At 42.3% G+C, this 18,891-nt stretch overlaps 2 protein-coding genes across 3 annotated transcripts; one reads left to right on the top strand and one right to left on the bottom strand.

Annotated features, from left to right (window-relative positions):
- Positions 1–412: 412 nt before the first annotated feature.
- Positions 413–730, bottom strand: LOC102875482 (cytochrome c oxidase assembly protein COX16 homolog, mitochondrial-like). 2 transcript variants are annotated; one of them, XM_006898043.1, is made up of 2 exons: positions 653–730; positions 413–592 (listed from the first exon to the last, which is right to left on the bottom strand). In XM_006898043.1, the coding sequence occupies exons 1-2, from the start codon at positions 728–730 to the stop codon at positions 413–415; spliced, it is 258 nt and encodes an 85-aa protein (XP_006898105.1). The 2 variants fall into 2 exon arrangements, with proteins under 2 accessions (XP_006898105.1, XP_006898104.1); XM_006898042.1 differs by having other exon boundaries at positions 413–730.
- Positions 731–5,133: 4,403 nt separating this feature from the next.
- Positions 5,134–18,454, top strand: LOC102876145 (sphingolipid delta(4)-desaturase DES1-like). Its single transcript, XM_006898044.1, has 3 exons — positions 5,134–5,222; positions 13,985–14,727; positions 18,308–18,454. The coding sequence occupies exons 1-3, from the start codon at positions 5,141–5,143 to the stop codon at positions 18,452–18,454; spliced, it is 972 nt and encodes a 323-aa protein (XP_006898106.1). The 5' UTR covers positions 5,134–5,140.
- Positions 18,455–18,891: the final 437 nt, after the last annotated feature.

Here is an 18,891-nt window from a genome sequence, read left to right on the forward strand (position 1 = left end):
TTCTTACAACTGCAACCTTTTCTCTATTTATTGTAATGCCTTTATTAAATTTTTTAAAGGTTTTTTTTTGTGTTTGGGGTTTTTTTTTTAATTGCCATTCATGCATTGTTGCACTTTTCTCCCTGCCCACCCGTCCCCCATATGGTTATGCTTCTTTTTTTAAAATATCTACACTTTTATTGAGAGGTATAAAATATATGTAGTCAACACCACAATTTTGATTTGCAAATGGAATACCTCAAAGTATAAAGACTTCCTCTAGACGTTTTTGACTTAACCATCAAGTTAAGAATTTGGAGAGTTCTGAGGTTCTAGAATTTTCTTCCCACTTTATATAGGAATATATGGTGGGATGTCCACTTGACAATATTTTTAATTTAAAAATGTGAAAAATAAAGTAGAATCAACATATTCAGGTTGTCTTAGTCTTAAGGGTTTCTGGATTTCGTCCTTGGAGGAGGTTGGGATCTTCCCAAGGCCTAGGTCCTTGAATAATCCAGTCCTCAAAAGTGCACTCCTTCATTTTCTCATACTCTGACTCCAATGATACTTTATTCATCTTCAGTCTTTTTTCCAATTCAGGATCAATTTTCTTCTGCACAGCATCATATCGGATTTGTGAAAACTCACGAAGACCAAAAGAACCTCCAACAATCAGCAACAACATGGGAACTCCGTACTGCAGCATCTTGTTTTTGCGCAAAGCTTGCATTACTGAGGGAGGAAGCATTGCTCAAGTCGCTCTGTCCTGCCTGGCTCCCCGCCAAGCACACTGACAGAAGCCACCAATCGCCAATAGTTCAGACTTGCTCCCAGACTTAGGTCGTCCTTCAGCCCCTGCCTTTCCTTGGTCCGCTGACGTGCAGTGCTTTCTTATTGACTTCCCTGGTTATGCTTCTTATTGGCCCAGTTGTGAGTTTTATTTTCTTGCATTTGAGATGTAATCCGTACTGAAGATTATATAGTGGCTGATCTTCCTCAGGAAGCGCTTCAAGTCTCCTTCCCTTTCAGCAAGCCAGGCTGTGTCCTCTGCATAAGGCAGGTTGTAGATGAGCCTTCAATCCTGATGTCACATTCTCAGATTGTTTGCTCAGCACACAGATTGCAATGGTGTGGAGAAAAAAATGCAACCTTGACACACACCTTTTCTGATTTTAACCCATGCAGAATCCCCTTGTTCTATTCAAATGCCTCTTTCTTGGTCTGAGTACAGTTTCCACATAACTAAATGTCCTGGAATTCTCATTCTCTTTAGTGTTAACCATAACTTATTATGATCCACACAAGGGAATGATTTTTTGCATAGTCAATAAAACACTGGCAATCATCTGTCTGCTATTTTCTCTTTTCTGCCAAGATAAACCTCATTTGAGCTAAGCCAAGATTCACCTTATCATCCCAAGATCTACTTAATTAGATGTTGCACACCCTCTCCTATATTAGCTATGAGCGTTGGAAAAGACTCAGTGGCACTTTACAACAGCAACAAGTGCTAGTATTATTTTAAAAACCACCAACAACATTTTGGTATCACTCTCTCAATCAGACAAACTCGTCCCTGCCAGCCCTAGGCAATTACAACCTATTGGGTTTGTTTCCTTTGTTTTTTTTTTTTAAATTCCAACAGTTGCCAGATGTGTTATTCTTAGTTTACAGTTGCCTACTATTCCATCTTAACATGATTACTTCTTTCATTTAATTAATTAATTTAATTAATGTTCTCAGGTTTCATAACAGGCCTCTAGCACCTTTATTTTCACTGCCAAATAACTGCATTCCATGCAGGTACACAGTCTTTGGGTTATGAATGAGATCCTTTCCTAAGTATTTAAGTCTTTAAGCTGGATTTGTAGGTTAGTCAGAACAGGAGTGTACAATTCTTACTTAGCTTACCTTTTAGAGCAAAAAACATCAGTCACAGAGCAGATGAGGGGTGTGAGGATGCTGGAGGAGTTGGTTTCGTTCTTTCAAAGTGAGGACAAATTTATTTAACATCAAGAGCAAGTAGGAGTACTCTTTAAATTGGCATTTGTAACACTGGGACTTACTTTTTATTTATCCCCTTATCAGTTGGAAAGCATTTGAGTTTATTAACACTTTTTGGTTCTTCTGAATACTGCATCTATGAATAGTCAAGTTCTTATGTAAATTATCTTTTCATTTCTCTTGGGAATTTATGTAAGAGTAATCATATGCTTCTTCTGTCTAACTTTTCGAGGAACTACCAAGCTGCTTTCAAAGTAAATACATCAAAAGACACCAGGAAATGAGGGCCGTGTTGCTGATAATAGAGAGGTCTTGGCTCCAGCAGAGAATACCACAAGATATTTACTTGTATTTTACTGACTATGCAAAACCATTCCATTGATCATAACAATTAGGGATAACATTGAGAAGAATGGGAATTCCAGAACACTTATACTCATTGAAAACTTACAGATAGGCCATGAAGTAGTAGTTCAAAGAGAACAAAGTATATTGCAAGGTTTTAAAAATCACAAAAGGTGTTTGTCAGGGTTATATCCTCTTTCCATACTTATTCAATGTGGATACTGTTAGGTTAGGTTAGTGGACTTAAAGAAGAAATTGGAGAGAACGAGAGAAAGCTTAATGCAGCTTTATTAAAGGGGGGAAAGGGGAGCTCCCGGGTGAGTTCCTCATCCTGGAGAGGCAGAATGGGAAGTCACACTGTGAACTTACCGGGAAGGATTTTTAGAAACAGAGTCTTTAGGGAGGGACATTCCATTCTGATTTACGAGCCACCTGCTCGCTTAGCCAGGCAGGCAAGGCCATTTGCCTTCTTATCTGAAGCAGGCAAGGCCATCAACATTTGAGTTCTGAATTCTTTATTCTTCTCTTTGGCCCTCTTTGCCCAGACTAACAGATACTGAACAAATAATTCAAGAAGCTACACTATATAAAGAAGACTGTGGCACCAGGATTGGCAAAAACTCATCAACAACTTGTTTTGCAGATGACATAACTCTGCTTGCAGAAAGCGAAGAAGTCTTAACATAGTTACTGAAGAAGATCAAAGGCTACAGCTTTCAGTATCCATTACATCTCAACATTAAAAAAATAAACACAAAACCAGCCATAACCAAAACTCTGCACCACTGGATAAACAGGCAATAACACGATAGATGGAGAAAAAACTGGGAGTTGTCAGTGATTTCATTTTACTTGGACTCACAATCAAGAAATCAGAAGACATCTAGAATTAGGCAAACCTGTTGTCAAGGGCTTTTCCAAGGTACTAAAGGACCGTGAAGAGCCTGGCTCAAACCATTGTATTCATAACTGCTTCAAATGCATGTGAAAGTTGGACAACAAACAAGGAAGGGTGAAGAAGTGATGCCTTTGAATTGTGAAGAGTATGAATATCCCACTGGCTGCCAAAGGAACAAACATGTCTTGGAAGAAGCACTCTAGAAAATAAGGATGGTGAAACTTCATCTCACACACTTTGGGCATGTTGTCTTAGGAAAAAAGCCTAACTCACTAGGTTTTCAGATGCTGTGAACCCACATGGGAGATTGCTCATTTTTCTCCTGTGAAGTCACAGGCAGATTTGAACCACCAGAGAGGTTAACCAATGGGTTAGCAAAGCAACTCCTTACCGTCTAGGTCAGCAGAGCTCCGTTGGAAAAGTGGTCAGCAAAAGAGAGGAATGACACAGGTTGATAGAAAATGCAAACAATATACAATGTTTAAGGGAAAATCAGTCACTTGCTTGATGTGTATCTGGTTCTGTAAAACATGGTTAAAAATAAACTAGAAAAACAAGTGAATAACAACTCAGCTAGTATAGCACTAAGTGTAGCCATCTGGGGAATTTATAAGGACTTACCACACAGGCCTTGATCAAAAGTGGTTTCTGTTTGTTTTTGGTGATGGTTCCTATTAAGAGGCACATCATGTTTGGCTACCATTCTTTTTTGTAATCTTAGTCCAAAACTCCATTCTGGTGGGGAAATGGTAACTCATTTTGAAACTAAAAGCCCCCTCTTGAAGGAAGAGGATGTGGCTCCGTTGACTTCCTTGACAAAGAGATACAAGGCTGAGCAATAACCTTGTAAGATAAATGGTCACCTTGTAAAATAAAGTCACAACAACAACAACAAAAAAAAACTCCAGGCAAAACAAAAAGCTGATTCCACAGTAGCGTTTCCTTTCTCAACAGTAGCGTTTTATTAATCTATAATTGCCACATATCCTGCATTCCTTCCCCCCATCCCTGGAAAACTCGGTCTGAGTTATTTCTCAAACAAAACACAACCACTGCTGCTGTGAATTTGATTCTGGTGGGGGTTTGCTTTTGAAAATTAGCAATAGGTGAAGGAAAAGGCAATATGCAATAAGGGTTTGATGAGACAGACATTATAAATTAGTCAATCAACTGTAATTCATATAAAACAAAATGTCTAAGAATGAGTTTAATTGACTGAAAAAAAAATACGATGTGTAAACTCTGGCTCAAAGGATCTAAAATAAAGACCATAAATTAACAACACAACTTGGATTAGCTGTCATATACTCCTGGCCAAGTACTACCACGACCTGGCCAAGTTCCAGCCTTAACTAGGTACTCCACCCACCGAGGCGCTAAGAGAAAACTTTATCAAACGTGTGACCTTTCCTTCTTCATTCCCTCCAAACCTCTACCCGCACCTTCTACCCCCACACGGCCTACCCTCGGCCCCCACTCATCCCCCCTCACCTCCCATCCCCCAAGACCCTCACCTCACCTTCCTACACCTTTCCTCCCGACTCCACTAACATCCCAACCCCTCCCGACTGCCCCCCTCCCAATTCCCACTCCTTCCCGAATCTCAACCCCCTCACCCCTCCTCCCCTTCCCGGCCGCACGCACGGAGGCAGCCGGGACCGCAGGAACCCCGCCTCCGGCATGCAGGGGCCGCCCGCGCCGCCCGCGGTCACGCTCTAATGTGGACGTCGCAGCGGGTCCGACGAGGCGGGGCCTCGGGACTCCGCCCCGACCTCTGCCTCGCGGACGGCTCCGCCCGCCGGCGGGGACACGAGTCGGGAACCGCTGCTGCCTCACTTCGCTGGAGTCGGAGGAGGCGAGGACCCCGAGAGCCGCGTCCGGGAGGGGAGCAGGAGCAGGCCAGCCGCAGCCATGGGGAGCCGCGTTTCGCGAGAAGACTTCGAGTGGGTCTACACTGACCAGCCGCACGCCGACCGGCGCCGGGAAATCCTGGGTGAGACCCGGCGCCCCGTTATGTGCGCGCGCGGCCTTCTGCCGCCGGGGCGCGCTCTCCAACGCCGGGCCCGGTGGGCCGGGGCGCCGGGAGGCCTGAGAAGAGCCCGCCGCCCCCGCAGCCGCGCAGGGAGAGCGCCCGAGGCCAGGCCAGGAGCGGGCTGCGGCTCCAGGCTCGGGCCGGCGCGGAGGGACTGGGCCGGCGCCGAGGACGTGGCCTCATGGCGTGGCGCGCAGGGCTGCGTGGCCGCACGGGCCGAGCGGAGGGACGGGGCCGGCGCCGGGAGACAGGGCCGCAGCGCCGCATGGCGTGGCGCGTGGGGCTGCGTAGCCGCACGGGCCGACGCGGATGCTGCGTGGCCGGCGGCGAGACTCGGCGGAGCAGCGTCCCCGGCGGCCTGTCTGGAGAAGGTCAGACGTGTAGGGCCCCGGCCGGCCGGGATGCGGATGTGCGGGAGGCTGGGTGTGGTCGCCAGGCTGGATTCCCTGGGAAAGGTGCTGGGGACTCGGGGGTCACAGCTTGCAAGCTTGCGCTGTATGGCGGGGGAGGAGCCAGCACCCTTCCTTTTTCTCGTAGCCCCAGGGACCTTTCGAACTGGATGGTGGTCTCGTTTGATGTTTCAAAGGAGGCAAGAAGGGCAGGCTCTTATTTGTCTTTTCTTCAAATCCAGTTTTATGAGTGCAAATAGTAGACTATAATAGAAGCAGTTGAGAGACTTGCCCTGTTTCATTTGTTTATCCTTACTGTTAATTTAGAAACCTTTTCATCAGCCTGACTGGCCCTTAAGGAGCTCTGATATATGAGTGGTGAGGAATTGAGCTGCTAACCCAAAGGGAGGTGGTTCAAATCCACTAGCTGTTCCACAGGAGAAAGGTGAGCACTGTCCTCCTGGGCAGCTTGCTACCTCAGATGTCCTCCCTGGAGGATCAGCTATGAGTCCGTACCAACATCCACTGAGCAGGATAACAACTGTAATTTAATACTCCCACTAACTCCACTTGGTCGCAATTACCCTTAAAGATGAAGTCAAAACTAACGAGAGCGTGCTAGAGATTCTAATCTAAATTAGATTGCCTCAGAAATTTTTTTTAGCTTTTTTACTATCACTTCAAAAATCAAGTGAGGTGATTATGAAAAATTCTTTCTCATACCAAGGATGATGTTAATTTTTCTAGTCATCATTCATTTGCCCAGTGACAAGATGCAGCAAGCACCTGAATTTAGAAATTATGTGTTTTTTAAAAACCTCAACATGGACAGTTGGGGGAAAATAGAAGTTAGTGGAACCCTTTAAAATAGATCTTGAAAATAAATTGGGAGCCTAAGCTTTTACAGTTTACTAAAGGTTATTGTTTAGACTGCTTGCATGTCTTGGATATTTTAGCTAAGCATCTGTTTTGCAATTGATGATGCATACTTGAAGTACTTATGGTTTATATTTTAGCAATGGGCAGCAAAAGAAGAATTTAATGTCTGTCTTCTGAAAAAAAAACAAAAAACCAACAACCTCCCAAGTACTAGAATGTAGTTATGTAGTTGACTTCCAGAAAAGCAAGGAAGTAAAAAAGTACTTAGTGATGCTTATCTCAGCCCTGAGCCTTTTTCCAGGAACTTCTTACTACTGAGCCATTTAACTTAGGAAAACTCACTGGTTGCCTTGTGTTATAACCAGCTCACAGCTTACTGATCCTCCAGCAGGTTTCCAAGCCCGTAGACCGATCTAGAAGAGATTGCCCATCATTCTCCTCAGGAGCCTTGTGTTGGATTGGAAGCACCAGAGAGGTTAGAAGCCCCTGCAGACTAGGCTATCAGTGCTCCCTGAAGAAGGAAGAGAACTACATACGTAGTGTTGAAAATCTAGTCATTTTTTCATTCTCTGATACCCCATTTCAAGGATGGAGCTGGCATAACTTTTGGAAAGTTATCAAGGGTGAGGTGTATTTTTTTGGTTTTTGTTGTTGTACTTAAATGCAGAGAAATACTCCCAACATTTGTGTCAGCTTTCCAGGGGCAGAGAGACATGATAGAAAACAGATGTTGTTTGCCAACCAGCTGTAAATTTACACTTTGTGTTCATCTTACAAGTTCACTTAATAAGTTTCTTTGCTGTATCTGTAGCCAGTTGGTAGTTTGCAATAAGAATAACAAGTGCATTTAAAGAGGAAATATTAGCTCTTCAACAGATATTGCAGGGATGGCTGGATTGTTGTTATTCAGTGGCTGTTTAATTAATTCTGACTCAAGGCAAACCTGTGCAATGGCTACATGCAAATGAAATTATGAGTTAGGCTCAAACCAGCTATACAAGTTAACAACAGATGGGTCACTAAGAACTATATCATAAAACTGTTAGAAGACCACATTGTGAAAGTCTCCTTAAGACCTGTTTTTGACAGTAGATTCATAAGGAGCCTTGGTAGCACATGGGTAGATAAGTCACAAGGAACAATAAAGTTGACTTCCTAAAAATGAAATAAGTTTGTTCATTAGGGACTATCTAAAGAAAGAGACAGTCTACAGAATGGGAAAGAGTGCTTGGGAGCCGTATATCCCAAAGGGCTTAATACCCAGACTATCTGAAGAATTCCTATAACTCCAGCAAGGCTCTTCCTGGAAGAGGACATCATGCTTGGAAACGTGGTCAGCAAAAAAGCAGAAGACCCTCAAGGAGGTGGATTGACACAGAGTGTGCAGTGGGCTTGAATGTGTCAGAGCTGGCGAGGATGATTCAGGGTCTGTTGTTCATGGGGTCTCTATGAGTGGTACGCAACAACAACAGCAACTCTCAAAGTCAAGGAGAAGGGAATCAACAAATTGATGACAAATATTTCTTTTTTAAAAAAGTTTTATGCAACTGAACAGCAGAGAGGCAGACAACCCAGTTTAAAAATAGGCAAAGGATTTGAATAAACTTCCCCAAAAAAAGGTTTGCAGATGACTACTCTGCTCATGGAAAGGTGATCACGTCGTTAGTGATTAGAGAAATCCAACCATGCAAGAGCACTTTAACTGTCCAGTCAAACTGACCTGTAGCTGACCTCCTAGTGGTTTTCAGAGGCAGTAAATCACATGGGTGGAGATTGGTCATCCTTTGTCCACAGAGCAGTTGGTGGATTTGAACCCATGTGCCCTTGGGATTGTAGTGCAAAAGGGGAAATAAAATTACAAGCATTTTCCAAAGTAGGTACACCATTTGATATCCCCTCAGGCAGTGTATGCATTCCTGTTTGAACACATCCTGTTGTCTTTTATGATAAGCCATCCTAATAGGCATGACTGAACAGCTAACCCAGAGGTTAGGATCCAGCCACTGCAGAAGTCTGCTTCTGTAAAGATGATTGTTGTGTGTACTCTCAAGTCAACAGACACTAATAGTGACCCTAGGAACAGTAGATCTGAACATCGCCCTATCCTGAGCCATCCTCACCATCTGTGACACACCTGACACCACGGACACAGTCACGGTATCAGTCCATCTCATCCTGGTTATTCCTCTCCTGTGCTGACCCTCTACCTTTCCAAGCATATTATCCTTCAAGGCTTGGTCTCTCCTGGCAATGTGCCCAAAGTATGTGAGATGGAGCTTCAAAATCCTTGCCTCCAAGGAGCAACCTGGTTTTTTTTTACTTTCTCCAGGGCAGACCTGTTTTTTTCTCTTAGCAGTCCATGTTGTATACATTACTCTTCTCCAGGACCACAGCTCAAAAGCATTGATAATTCTTCTATCATTCTTAGTCTTTGTCCAGCTCTCAGATGCATAGCAAGCAGTTGTGAAGACCATGGCCTATATCAGGCTCACCTTAAGTCTCTTGACTGACATTGTTGCTTTTAGAAATCCAGTAAAACAGTTTTCCCATGTCCGTTAGGGTTGCTAGGAAATTCTGCTGGCCTAGTGTTAAGGAGCTGTGTTGCCAACCCAAAAGCACACAGTTCAAATGCACCAGCAGCTCCATGGGAGAGAGATGGGCATTCTCCTCCTGTGTGATTGACTGCCTCTAAAATCTCATTGGAGGGTCAGTATGAGTTGGAATTGGATCAGTAGTAATTTTAATTGTTGTTACTGTCATGTGCCATCAAGTTGCCTGTGACTCATAGTGACCCTATGTACATGAGCTCTGAACCTTGACCTATCCTGAGCCAATCTCATCATCTCCAATAAACCTAATTACATTGCTCCAATCTGAGTCAGTCTATCTCGTCCTGAGTCTTCCTCCTGCACTGACCCTCCACCCATCCAAGTATGATGTCCTTCTCCAAGGATTGGTCCCTCCTGGTCATGTGAGATGGAGCATCAAAATCATTGCTTCCAGGGAGCAGCTTGGATTCGTCCTCTTTAAGACAGATCTGTTTGTTCTCCTGGCAGCCCATTAATCCTTCTGTTGTCCCTAGTTATTGTCCAGCTCTGAAACACTACAAGTAATTGCCTGGATCAGAAGCACCTTAGTCTCCAGACTGACATTGTTGTTCTTCAGTACTCTAGAGAGGTCCCTGACAGCAGTTTCCCAGTGCAAATTTTCTTTTGATTTCCTGACTGTTGGTGCCAAGAGTGTTGACTGTGGAAACAAGCAAGCAGAAGGTATTAACAGTCATAATCTGTGTATCCATCATGAAGCTGCCTGTTGGTCCACTGGTGATAATCTTTGTTTTCTTAATGTTGAGCTTCAATCCATATTGAAGACCACAGTTCCTGACCTTCTGCAGCAGACACCTCATGTCCTCCTTAGTTTTAGCAAGCAAGATTGTTTTATTTGCATAACGCAGATTGATTAGGCTTCCTCCAATCCTAATGCCATACTTCTCATAGAGTCCAGCTTCCTGAATGATCTGTTCTGCAGATAGATTGAAAAAGTTTTACACGTTTCCTGATCCTGAATCATACAGTGTTCCCTGCTCTGTTCTGACTACTGCTTCCTGGGCCAAGTATTAATTTTGGTTAATGAGTTAAAAATAATATCTCATAATGATTCCGTTTGCATTTCCCTAATGCCTGAGTTAAGGGGGCTCTAGTGGCTAGTGGATTAGGAGGTGCACTGCCAACCCGAACTCAAGTGGTTTGAATCCACCAGCTGTTCCCCACAGGAGAAAGCCAGGCAGTAATCTCTTTTGCAATTTAGAGTATCTGAATACCTACTGTGGGTTCTGACTCCACAGCAATGAGCTAGTATGGTGGAATTATGATATGGCAGAGAAAATTGAATATCCCATATGCTGTCCGCAAAATAGGAAAGTCTCTGTGGGAGGAGGTACATGTGGTGCTCCGTAGAGGCAAGGACAGTGAAAGTTTGTCTCACATGTAAAGCATCTTGTCAGGAGGGACCAGTCCTTGGGAAAAGACTCCATACTGTGAAAGTTAGATTGTCAGAGAAAGGAAAACCCTCCAGTGACTTCAGCATTGAGTCTCACAAGGTAGGGCAGAGTCCCAAGCTACTGGTGATAGGGTCACTCTGAGACGTAGTCAAATTGAAGCCACCTCACATAATGGTGCTGAGCAGCTTTTCATGTACTTCTCTGGCATTTGTCTATCTCTGGAGAAAATTTATTCAGACCTTTGGTCCATTTCTAGTTAATTGTCTCATTGTTGATTTATAATAGTTCTATGTGTTTTCTGGATACAAGTCCCATATCAGATGCATAATTTGCAGGCATTTTCTTCCATTTGGGGTGGTTTTTCTCTACCTAACAATTTTTGATGTAATTGAATTTGTCTGTAATCCTCTTTTGTTTCTTGTTCTTTGAGTAAAGTATCTAAGAAACCAAAACTCCCAAATTTTCAAGTACTGCTATACCTCTAAGAATTTTAACTATTCTAGTGTGATCTAATGAGTCATACATAATGAATCCATTTTCATATATTGTGTGGGGTAGGATTCCAACAGCATGTTGTAGAATGATGATCCAATTGGATCCAGTACCATTTGGGTTTTATCCACATAACAAAAGAAGTTACTTCTGTTTCCATGTTTAATTGTCCTGGCATCCTTGTATTGATTTTTATATATTATTACAGCTTTGTAAAAATTTGATAGCCAGAAAACTACTTGGGCAAATTTATTTGTCTGAAAGGACTGTGCATATATGTTTTCTACTCCTTCTCTTATGGTGAAAATATATACAGTAAAGTATAAGACCTTTCAGCAGTATCTCCATGTACAGTTGTGACATTAAGTTTTCTTTAAGGTAAAGATGCTGGAGCTCCCTAAATACAATATAAAAGAATCATTCCTCTCATCTGCTAGCTTATATGGGAGTTGCTATTCTAGTGTCTGAGAGTTGCTCGACTAGTCATAGATCACTTTGATCCTGTAGGATGCCTTTTTTTTTCAATCGGTTGCCTACAAGTTGCTAACATTTGTAAAAATTAGTTATATACCAACCAAGACAAGAGAGAGAAAAGGGGAAAGAATTGAGGAGAGGATTATTACTTGAGTTACCATTGCCCTTATTTCAGCTGTGTGAACTGGACATAAATGACTTCCTGTTTTGCATTATTAGTGTCTGTTGCATTCTTCCATTCAATAATGTTCCACATTTAGCATTTCTCCCTTACCTTTTAAAGAGCATTCTAAGTTACCTCTCTAATGAAAAAGGTTTTCATTTTCCTGTTGTAGGCCCAGCAGGCTGGACACTCCCAACCCAAAGATCTTCATTCTTTCAATACTTCATGTGCATTTCTTATTTTCTGAATGGTGATAGGCAGCGAAAACCCCTTGAAAGGCACAGCTTTTATAAATGGGCCTTTTCCATGATACTTGATTTAGCACGTAGGATGCAACACAGATTTATTAATCCTGAAATTCTAAAGGAAAGTGGAATTGAAAATCAGTAGAATTCTCTGGAAATTAAGGAAATTATTCAACAGAACAAAATAATATTATCTATAAATGATAACAGTTTTAAAAATCTAAATATCCAACAGAAGGGAACTGGTTAGAAGTTAAGATCTGGCTGTCCTGGCTCTGCCGTGCGATTCCCAAGACTGGTGTTTAGGGACACCTCCTTCTGCCACTGCTTCCTCCTGAGAAGAGGCTAGCGGGCATGAACTTCCAGCCTTGATCTTAGTAGACAAGCACCACACCACTCAGGCTCCCGGGTGGTTGAGGATATTCTGGTTATCTAGTAAAGAAACTGGTACATTCACACAGTGGAGTACTATGCAACACTGAAAAAACCCAAACCAGAATTAACCAAGTATTACGTGACTTCACAAAGACAAAAATCCTCACCACTGGGCCAGTAGACAACATTGCAGTAGATGGAGAGAAGATTGAAGTTGTCACAATTTCATCTTGCTTGGATCCACAATCAATACCTGTGATACCAGCAAGTCAAGAAATCAGAAGGCACATTGCATTGGGAAAATCTGTCAAGGACCTCTCAAAGGTGTTAAGGAGCAGCAAGGTCAGTCTAAAGACTAAGGTATACCTGATTCAAGCCATGGTCTTTTCACTTACTTGCTATGCATGTGGAAGTTAGGCAATGAATAAGGATGACAGAACAATTGATGATACCTTTGCTTTGTGGTGTTGGGCAGGAGTACTGAACACCCCATGGACTGTCAGAAGAACAAACAAGTATGTCCTGGAAAAAGTACAACCAGGTTGCTCGGTATAGGCAAAGACAGTGAAACTTTGTCTTAAATACTTTAAGTATGTTGTTAGGAAGGACCAGCCCTTGGAAGAAAGGGACATCATGCTTGGAAGGGACAGCAGAAAAGAGGAACACCCTCAACAAAATGAATTGACACTGTTACCGTAACAATGGGGTCAAGTATGTCAGATCTTGGGGATGGCACAGGATAGAGCAGGATTCACGTCCATTCTTCATAGGGTCGTTACGAGTCATTATCCAGTCAGTGGTATCTAACAGTAACAACATAAATTCATTTAGAGGATGTTATGTTAAGTCAAATAAGTCAGTCAATAAAAACAGGTACTGTATAAAAAAGCTGAAGAAAGATTTATGCACAGAAAGAATGTTGGATGGTTACTAGGGTTAAGAAGGGAGGGAGATGGGAGTAAAATTAGCACATAGATAAAAGACATTTAAGACGAGTGAAGGTAAAAGTGAGAAGACGTTTATGAATGCAGCATTGGAAAGCATACATAGTGTGCAAATAATTTGTGAGGGTTATAAAGGAATCAGTGATGAATATTTTTGAAACATAAAAAAAATTGAAGAAGAATGTTACTGAAATTGTCCACCTGGTGTGCTTTTTATAAATTGTGATTTGAGTGAAAGATTCTTTTCATTCAGCCATTCATGCACATTTTGTGTGTGTGTGCATTCTCCCTATCATTTTAAAATTTAACCCCTAGGGAATCTCAGGAATGTGGTGTCTATGACTGCTCTTTGCCTATCTTCTTGTTTTATGGGGATTTTTTTTTAGATTCTCGGTGTTGAGGTTAGATTTTCCTACATATAAATTCTCAGTAATGTTTATTTAGGTACGTTCCTTTACTAATCAATGGAATATGATGATTTGGGGAAAGAAGGAAATGATATTTAAGGGTCGATGTCATTCTTAGCTTTCTCTTTGTTGTGGAGGTGAAACACACTCCTCTCTAGTCCTGCAGCCTCTTGTCCGGAGGTTGTGAACCAAGGGTCAGTGGTGCCTGCGGGGGATTGGAACTGCCAGAAAGGTGCCCCCTTTGTGTTAGCAGCACAGCTCCCTATTAACCACCAGAGCTCCTTGATCTAATTAGAATTGTTCAAATAATAGGTACTTTTCTCAGTTCCTGATTTGTCTGCCTTTCTCGTTACAGCAAAGTACCCAGAGATAAAGTCCTTGATGAAGCCTGATTCCAATCTGATCTGGATCGTGATTGGGATGGTCATCACCCAGTTGGTGGCACTGTACCTGGTGAAGGACTTGGACTGGAAATGGCTCCTGTTTTGGGCCTATGCCTTTGGCGGCTGCATTAATCACTCAGTAACTTTGGCAATTCATGAGATTTCCCACAACAGTGCCTTTGGGCACTACAAAGCCATGTGGAATCGCTGGTTTGGAATGTTTGCTAACCTGCCTATTGGTGTTCCATACTCCATTTCTTTTAAGAGGTATCACATGGACCACCATCGATACCTTGGAAATGACGGCGTTGATGTGGATATTCCCACCGATTTTGAGGGCTGGTTTTTCTGTACCACTCTGAGGAAGTTTGTATGGGTTGTTCTTCAACCTTTCTTTTACGCTTTTCGCCCTCTATTCATCAATCCCAAATCTATTTCTTACCTGGAGATAATCAATGTTGTAGTCCAAATCACTTTTGACATTTTGATTTACTACCTTCTGGGAGTTAAATCTTTAGTATATATGTTGGCAGCATCCTTCCTTGGTCTGGGTTTGCACCCAATTTCTGGACATTTTATAGCTGAGCATTACATGTTCTTAAAGGGACATGAAACTTACTCTTACTATGGACCTCTGAATCTCCTTACCTTCAATGTGGGTTATCACAATGAACATCATGACTTCCCCAACATTCCTGGCAAAAACCTTCCACTGGTAAGTAAAAGATTAGGTTATTATTACATTATTCCAATTTCTGATGCTTATACATTTAAAAAATGAATCTTGAGTCACTGAAAAAGAATCTAGTATATCTTGTCAGTCTAGTTTGTTCATCAGAAGAATAATAAAACTTAGCCATCCGGAGTGTCTCCACTTAATTTTACAACTAAGAGTTCCCTCTCCTGGGTCTCTCAGCCTAGTGGTTAATCTTCATATATTATAAATATTTTTATAATCATACCAATATATTTATAATTTTATAATAATATTTCAGTAATTTTAAAGTTTAAAAATATTGAAGGAGTGGTCAAACTTGCATAGCATTTCAAGAGCAGAAGCCTACCTCCCCCTAAAATGAGGAAGTTTGTGTAACCTACTTCTCCAATAAGCTGACCCAAGTTAGCCTGAATGGCCTCACAGGGAGGTGTAGTGTGAAATCCAAAGGAAATGGACGATGCCGCCGCTTGTCTGCCGTGGCCTGGAGTGTTCTGTTTGTTGACTTATGTGACGCTTGACTCTCATCTGTTCCACACCGATGATTGCCCTAATTTCTTCTGACAGAGTTGTTAGGACTCTCGGTGGCCCTCCACAGGGTTTCTGAGGCGGTGACTCTTTACCAGAGGACACTTTGTGCATGTTGTCAGGAGGGGCCAGTTCTTGGGAAAAGATGTCGTGCTGGGAAAGTTGCAGGACTGTAGGAAGAGAGGAGGCCCCTCCATGAGGTGGACTGATAGAGGGACTGTACCAGTGGGCTTTCTTATGTCAGATATGTCAGAACATGAGGAGGCACCAGACAGGGCACAGGCACGTCTGTTGGTCATTATCAGTCATGGTCGATTCGATGGCATCTAATGACATCAGATGGCCTATCTTTCTCAGAGCTACTGGTGAATTCAAACTGCCACCAGGGATCCTTTCAAAATAGGTAGCTTTTGCAGTCCAGTATGAAAAAAAGAAAATTTTTATAATCCTAAAAAGCATAATAGTATACAATGTAATATTAGTATTCCTGATTTGCTTAGCTAAAATAATAAACTGTATTGAAATATTTTACGCTGTTATATATATATATATCCCCAGTTACATTTTCTAGGTTTCCTCTTCTTAAATGTCTGTTTAAAAGTTACCATTACATGACAAATAAATGTGTGGGTTTTGATTGGACAGGAAATGGCTCTGAGGGCAATTGAATCAGTGGGGAGAATTTGGCTCTAGACTCTGGATCAGATGACTTTAGATTGTAGGATATGATATCAATTTAAACACAATAAAGATACATATTGTAATAATCAAGGTGAAATACTAGGGGTAAATTGTCTCATCATACCCATAATTTCAAAAGGTCAGCAACAAAACCAATGTGGGAGTTTCTATGTGTAGAGAATTCTGGTTGCTGTGTATAAGTGTGAAGTGAGGTAAAGGGTGTTCGTTTCTCAAAATAAGAAGAGGGAGAGACACGTACCAGCTGACAGAAGGGTCTCTGGGATTGTGCTCCAGGTGGTCTAGTGCACAGACGCTCTGTGTCACGTGCCCACATGTTCAAATAAGGTGGCCTCTGTAGGCTCTGGTGACCTTCTTTCGAAATTGTTCCTAATTTGTGTTCTTTTGAGTCAGAACTGACTCATAGCTGACCCTCCAGTGGTTCTTCAGAGACTGTAAATCCCATGAGAGGAGGTAGCCTGTCTTTCTCCCATGAAGCAGCTGGTGAATTCGAGCTGCATGCCTTTGGATTGACAGTGCAGCTCCTTTACCAATTGGCCACCAGTGCTCCTTTTTTTCCTAAATAGGGAAGTGAGTTTTTGTTTTTATCATCTACAGAATTTTGGACAAAGGCAGTCGTTTTGTGCACAAACCCACACTCCTTGCTTGTGCTGTGTGAACTGGCCCAGGCCTCAGACCCAGACACTTAAGACGTTGGCTGCAGGTTACTGCTGGATCGCAGTACCTCTGCAGCTGGTCCTTGCTCATCTCCTCTGGTTTTCTGACTGCCTGTCCAGCTCCCAGACATCCTTATATTGTCTGGCTGGCCTCCCTTTCCTGTCTTCTCTCTCCTGTGGACCAAGGAGTGTCTTGTTCAGTTTCATCAGGGAGCCTGGTACTGACAATAGGTAGACAAGAAGGTGATTTAATTTAACACCCACTTAATGGCTTTTGTATCCACAGGCCTGTGCAACCATTGCCATAGTCACAGAACATTTTTTAGCAAGGTTTTTAATTGAATACCCTACTCTAGTGTTGAACTTGTATTTACAGAACACTTTAGAGTGTCTGTTTTCTAATGAGTCACAGATAGAAAAACAAGCAGTTAACTACTGCTGGAGAAAGACATCTGGGTCCTGTCAGTATTTAAATCAAATATTGAGTTAGTACTAAAGTCAAATTAGATGCTTAGCTAATAAATCCTCGAGGTTTCCTCATTTCAACAACTAGGCAGGGAAAAGAGAGGATGCCCCTTAACAAACTGAATTGACTGTAGCAGTGGGCTCAGGCGTGTCAGAAATGGTGAGGGCAGGACAAGGGTCATATCTCTTGCTCATAAGGTCACTTAAGAGTCATACTCACATAGCAATAACAAATGTTAAGTAATTTAGCCATTTTTTACCTTGAGTCCTTAAAAGCTTTTAAGTTAGAAACTTATAGTATGACCTTCACATTATTATGATTTACCGCATATTTTTTGGTCTTAAGGAATGTTTTGCTTTGACCTGGCTCTGAATGCTTATTTAGGCTCTAAAGTGACCTTGGTACTTTACTTTTTCTATTGACATTGTATTTTCTGTCCTAGCTGTTAAAAGAAATAGATTGCTGTGGCTTTAACACTGTAAATTCAATGTGCATAGAGTGTGGTCCCTCTCCTATTAGCTGATTTGAGCCCCAGCTCACAGAGACCTTGTGTACAAGCAGATTGGACCTTTGTCCAGTAATGTTTTCTTTGGGTGCTTTACTGAAGTAGAACACCAAGCCTTTCTCGCTTGTCTGTTGTAGCCCAAAGGCTCTACTAAAAGTGGTCCATAACAACATGCCAGCCAGTGACAGGCTACTTCAAGGACTGTGGTTGCAGGCATGGCCCCTCCGGATGACACAAATATACCCTTGACATGTGTGGTCCACAGTGGTGGTTTTAGTATTTTCAGGCTCCTTGAAGTCAGGGTATTAATTACCTTTACATCCAACACAGTATCTGCTTAAAAAACTCTAAATGAATTGAATTGCATGTGCTCGTTAAAGAATCCATGTGCCAAATGTTACAGATAAACCTGCCATTTAGCCTCTGAGAACGTGGTAGGAGGGAGACAGGGTGACTATTTTTAGTGATTGAAGTGTATGCTGTGCTGCTTTCTGCCAAAGATTCCTGAAGTTCATGTTTTTCTTACATGTGAGAGTTCCCAAAGGGTCACTGGAATTAACAACTGAAGTGCATGCTACCTTTTGCTTAGGGTTGCTGAAGGATTTTGGTGGGTTCCCCTTGTGAGAGGGAGATCATGTCCCCTGTTGAGGGTTTTCTTGAAACAAACTCTGTGCTCAGGACCCAGAAGTGCCTGGCACTCACCTCCGTGTGCCTTTTCCCTTTCAGGTGAGGAAAATTGCATCTGAATACTACGACAGTCTGCCGCACTATGACTCTTGGGTCAGGGTGCTGTATGACTTTGTGATGGACGATACAGTGAGCCCATACTCGAGAATGAAGAGGCACACCAAAGGGGAGCTGATGCTGGAGTGAGGGTCCCCACAGGCAGGGAGGCTCCTCCCTGGATTCCCCGTGGGACTGCTTTGTGACCAGTGATGTTTAGAAGCACTCCAGGGCCTCGACATGCTAGTGTTGCTTTCCCTGGGCAGCCTGTCTGTCACCTTTGCTCACAAGAATGCTTTGTTCTTCCGATTGTCATTGTCACGAGTTAAGATGACAAATTGCCTGCACCTCTTCTTTTCATTAAAAAGAAAAGCTTATAAAGAACTGTTACTTTCACTGTATGGTTTTATTTTATTAAACTAGTTAATAAACTGAGTTATTAATCACCACCTATTAGTATTTACTATGTTTATGCATTTCACCATCTATCCTATAAAATGTGATAACCTATTTACTGGAGGGACTTAAAATCTGGGAGTAGAAGGAAAGCCTGAAGTGGAAACATTTTATACTCCCAAGACTTATTT

The sequence above is a fragment of the Elephantulus edwardii genome, unplaced genomic scaffold (genome assembly GCF_000299155.1).
Source record: "Elephantulus edwardii isolate Elephantulus edwardi_28Jun2011 unplaced genomic scaffold, EleEdw1.0 scaffold00218, whole genome shotgun sequence".
NCBI lineage: Eukaryota > Metazoa > Chordata > Mammalia > Macroscelidea > Macroscelididae > Elephantulus > Elephantulus edwardii.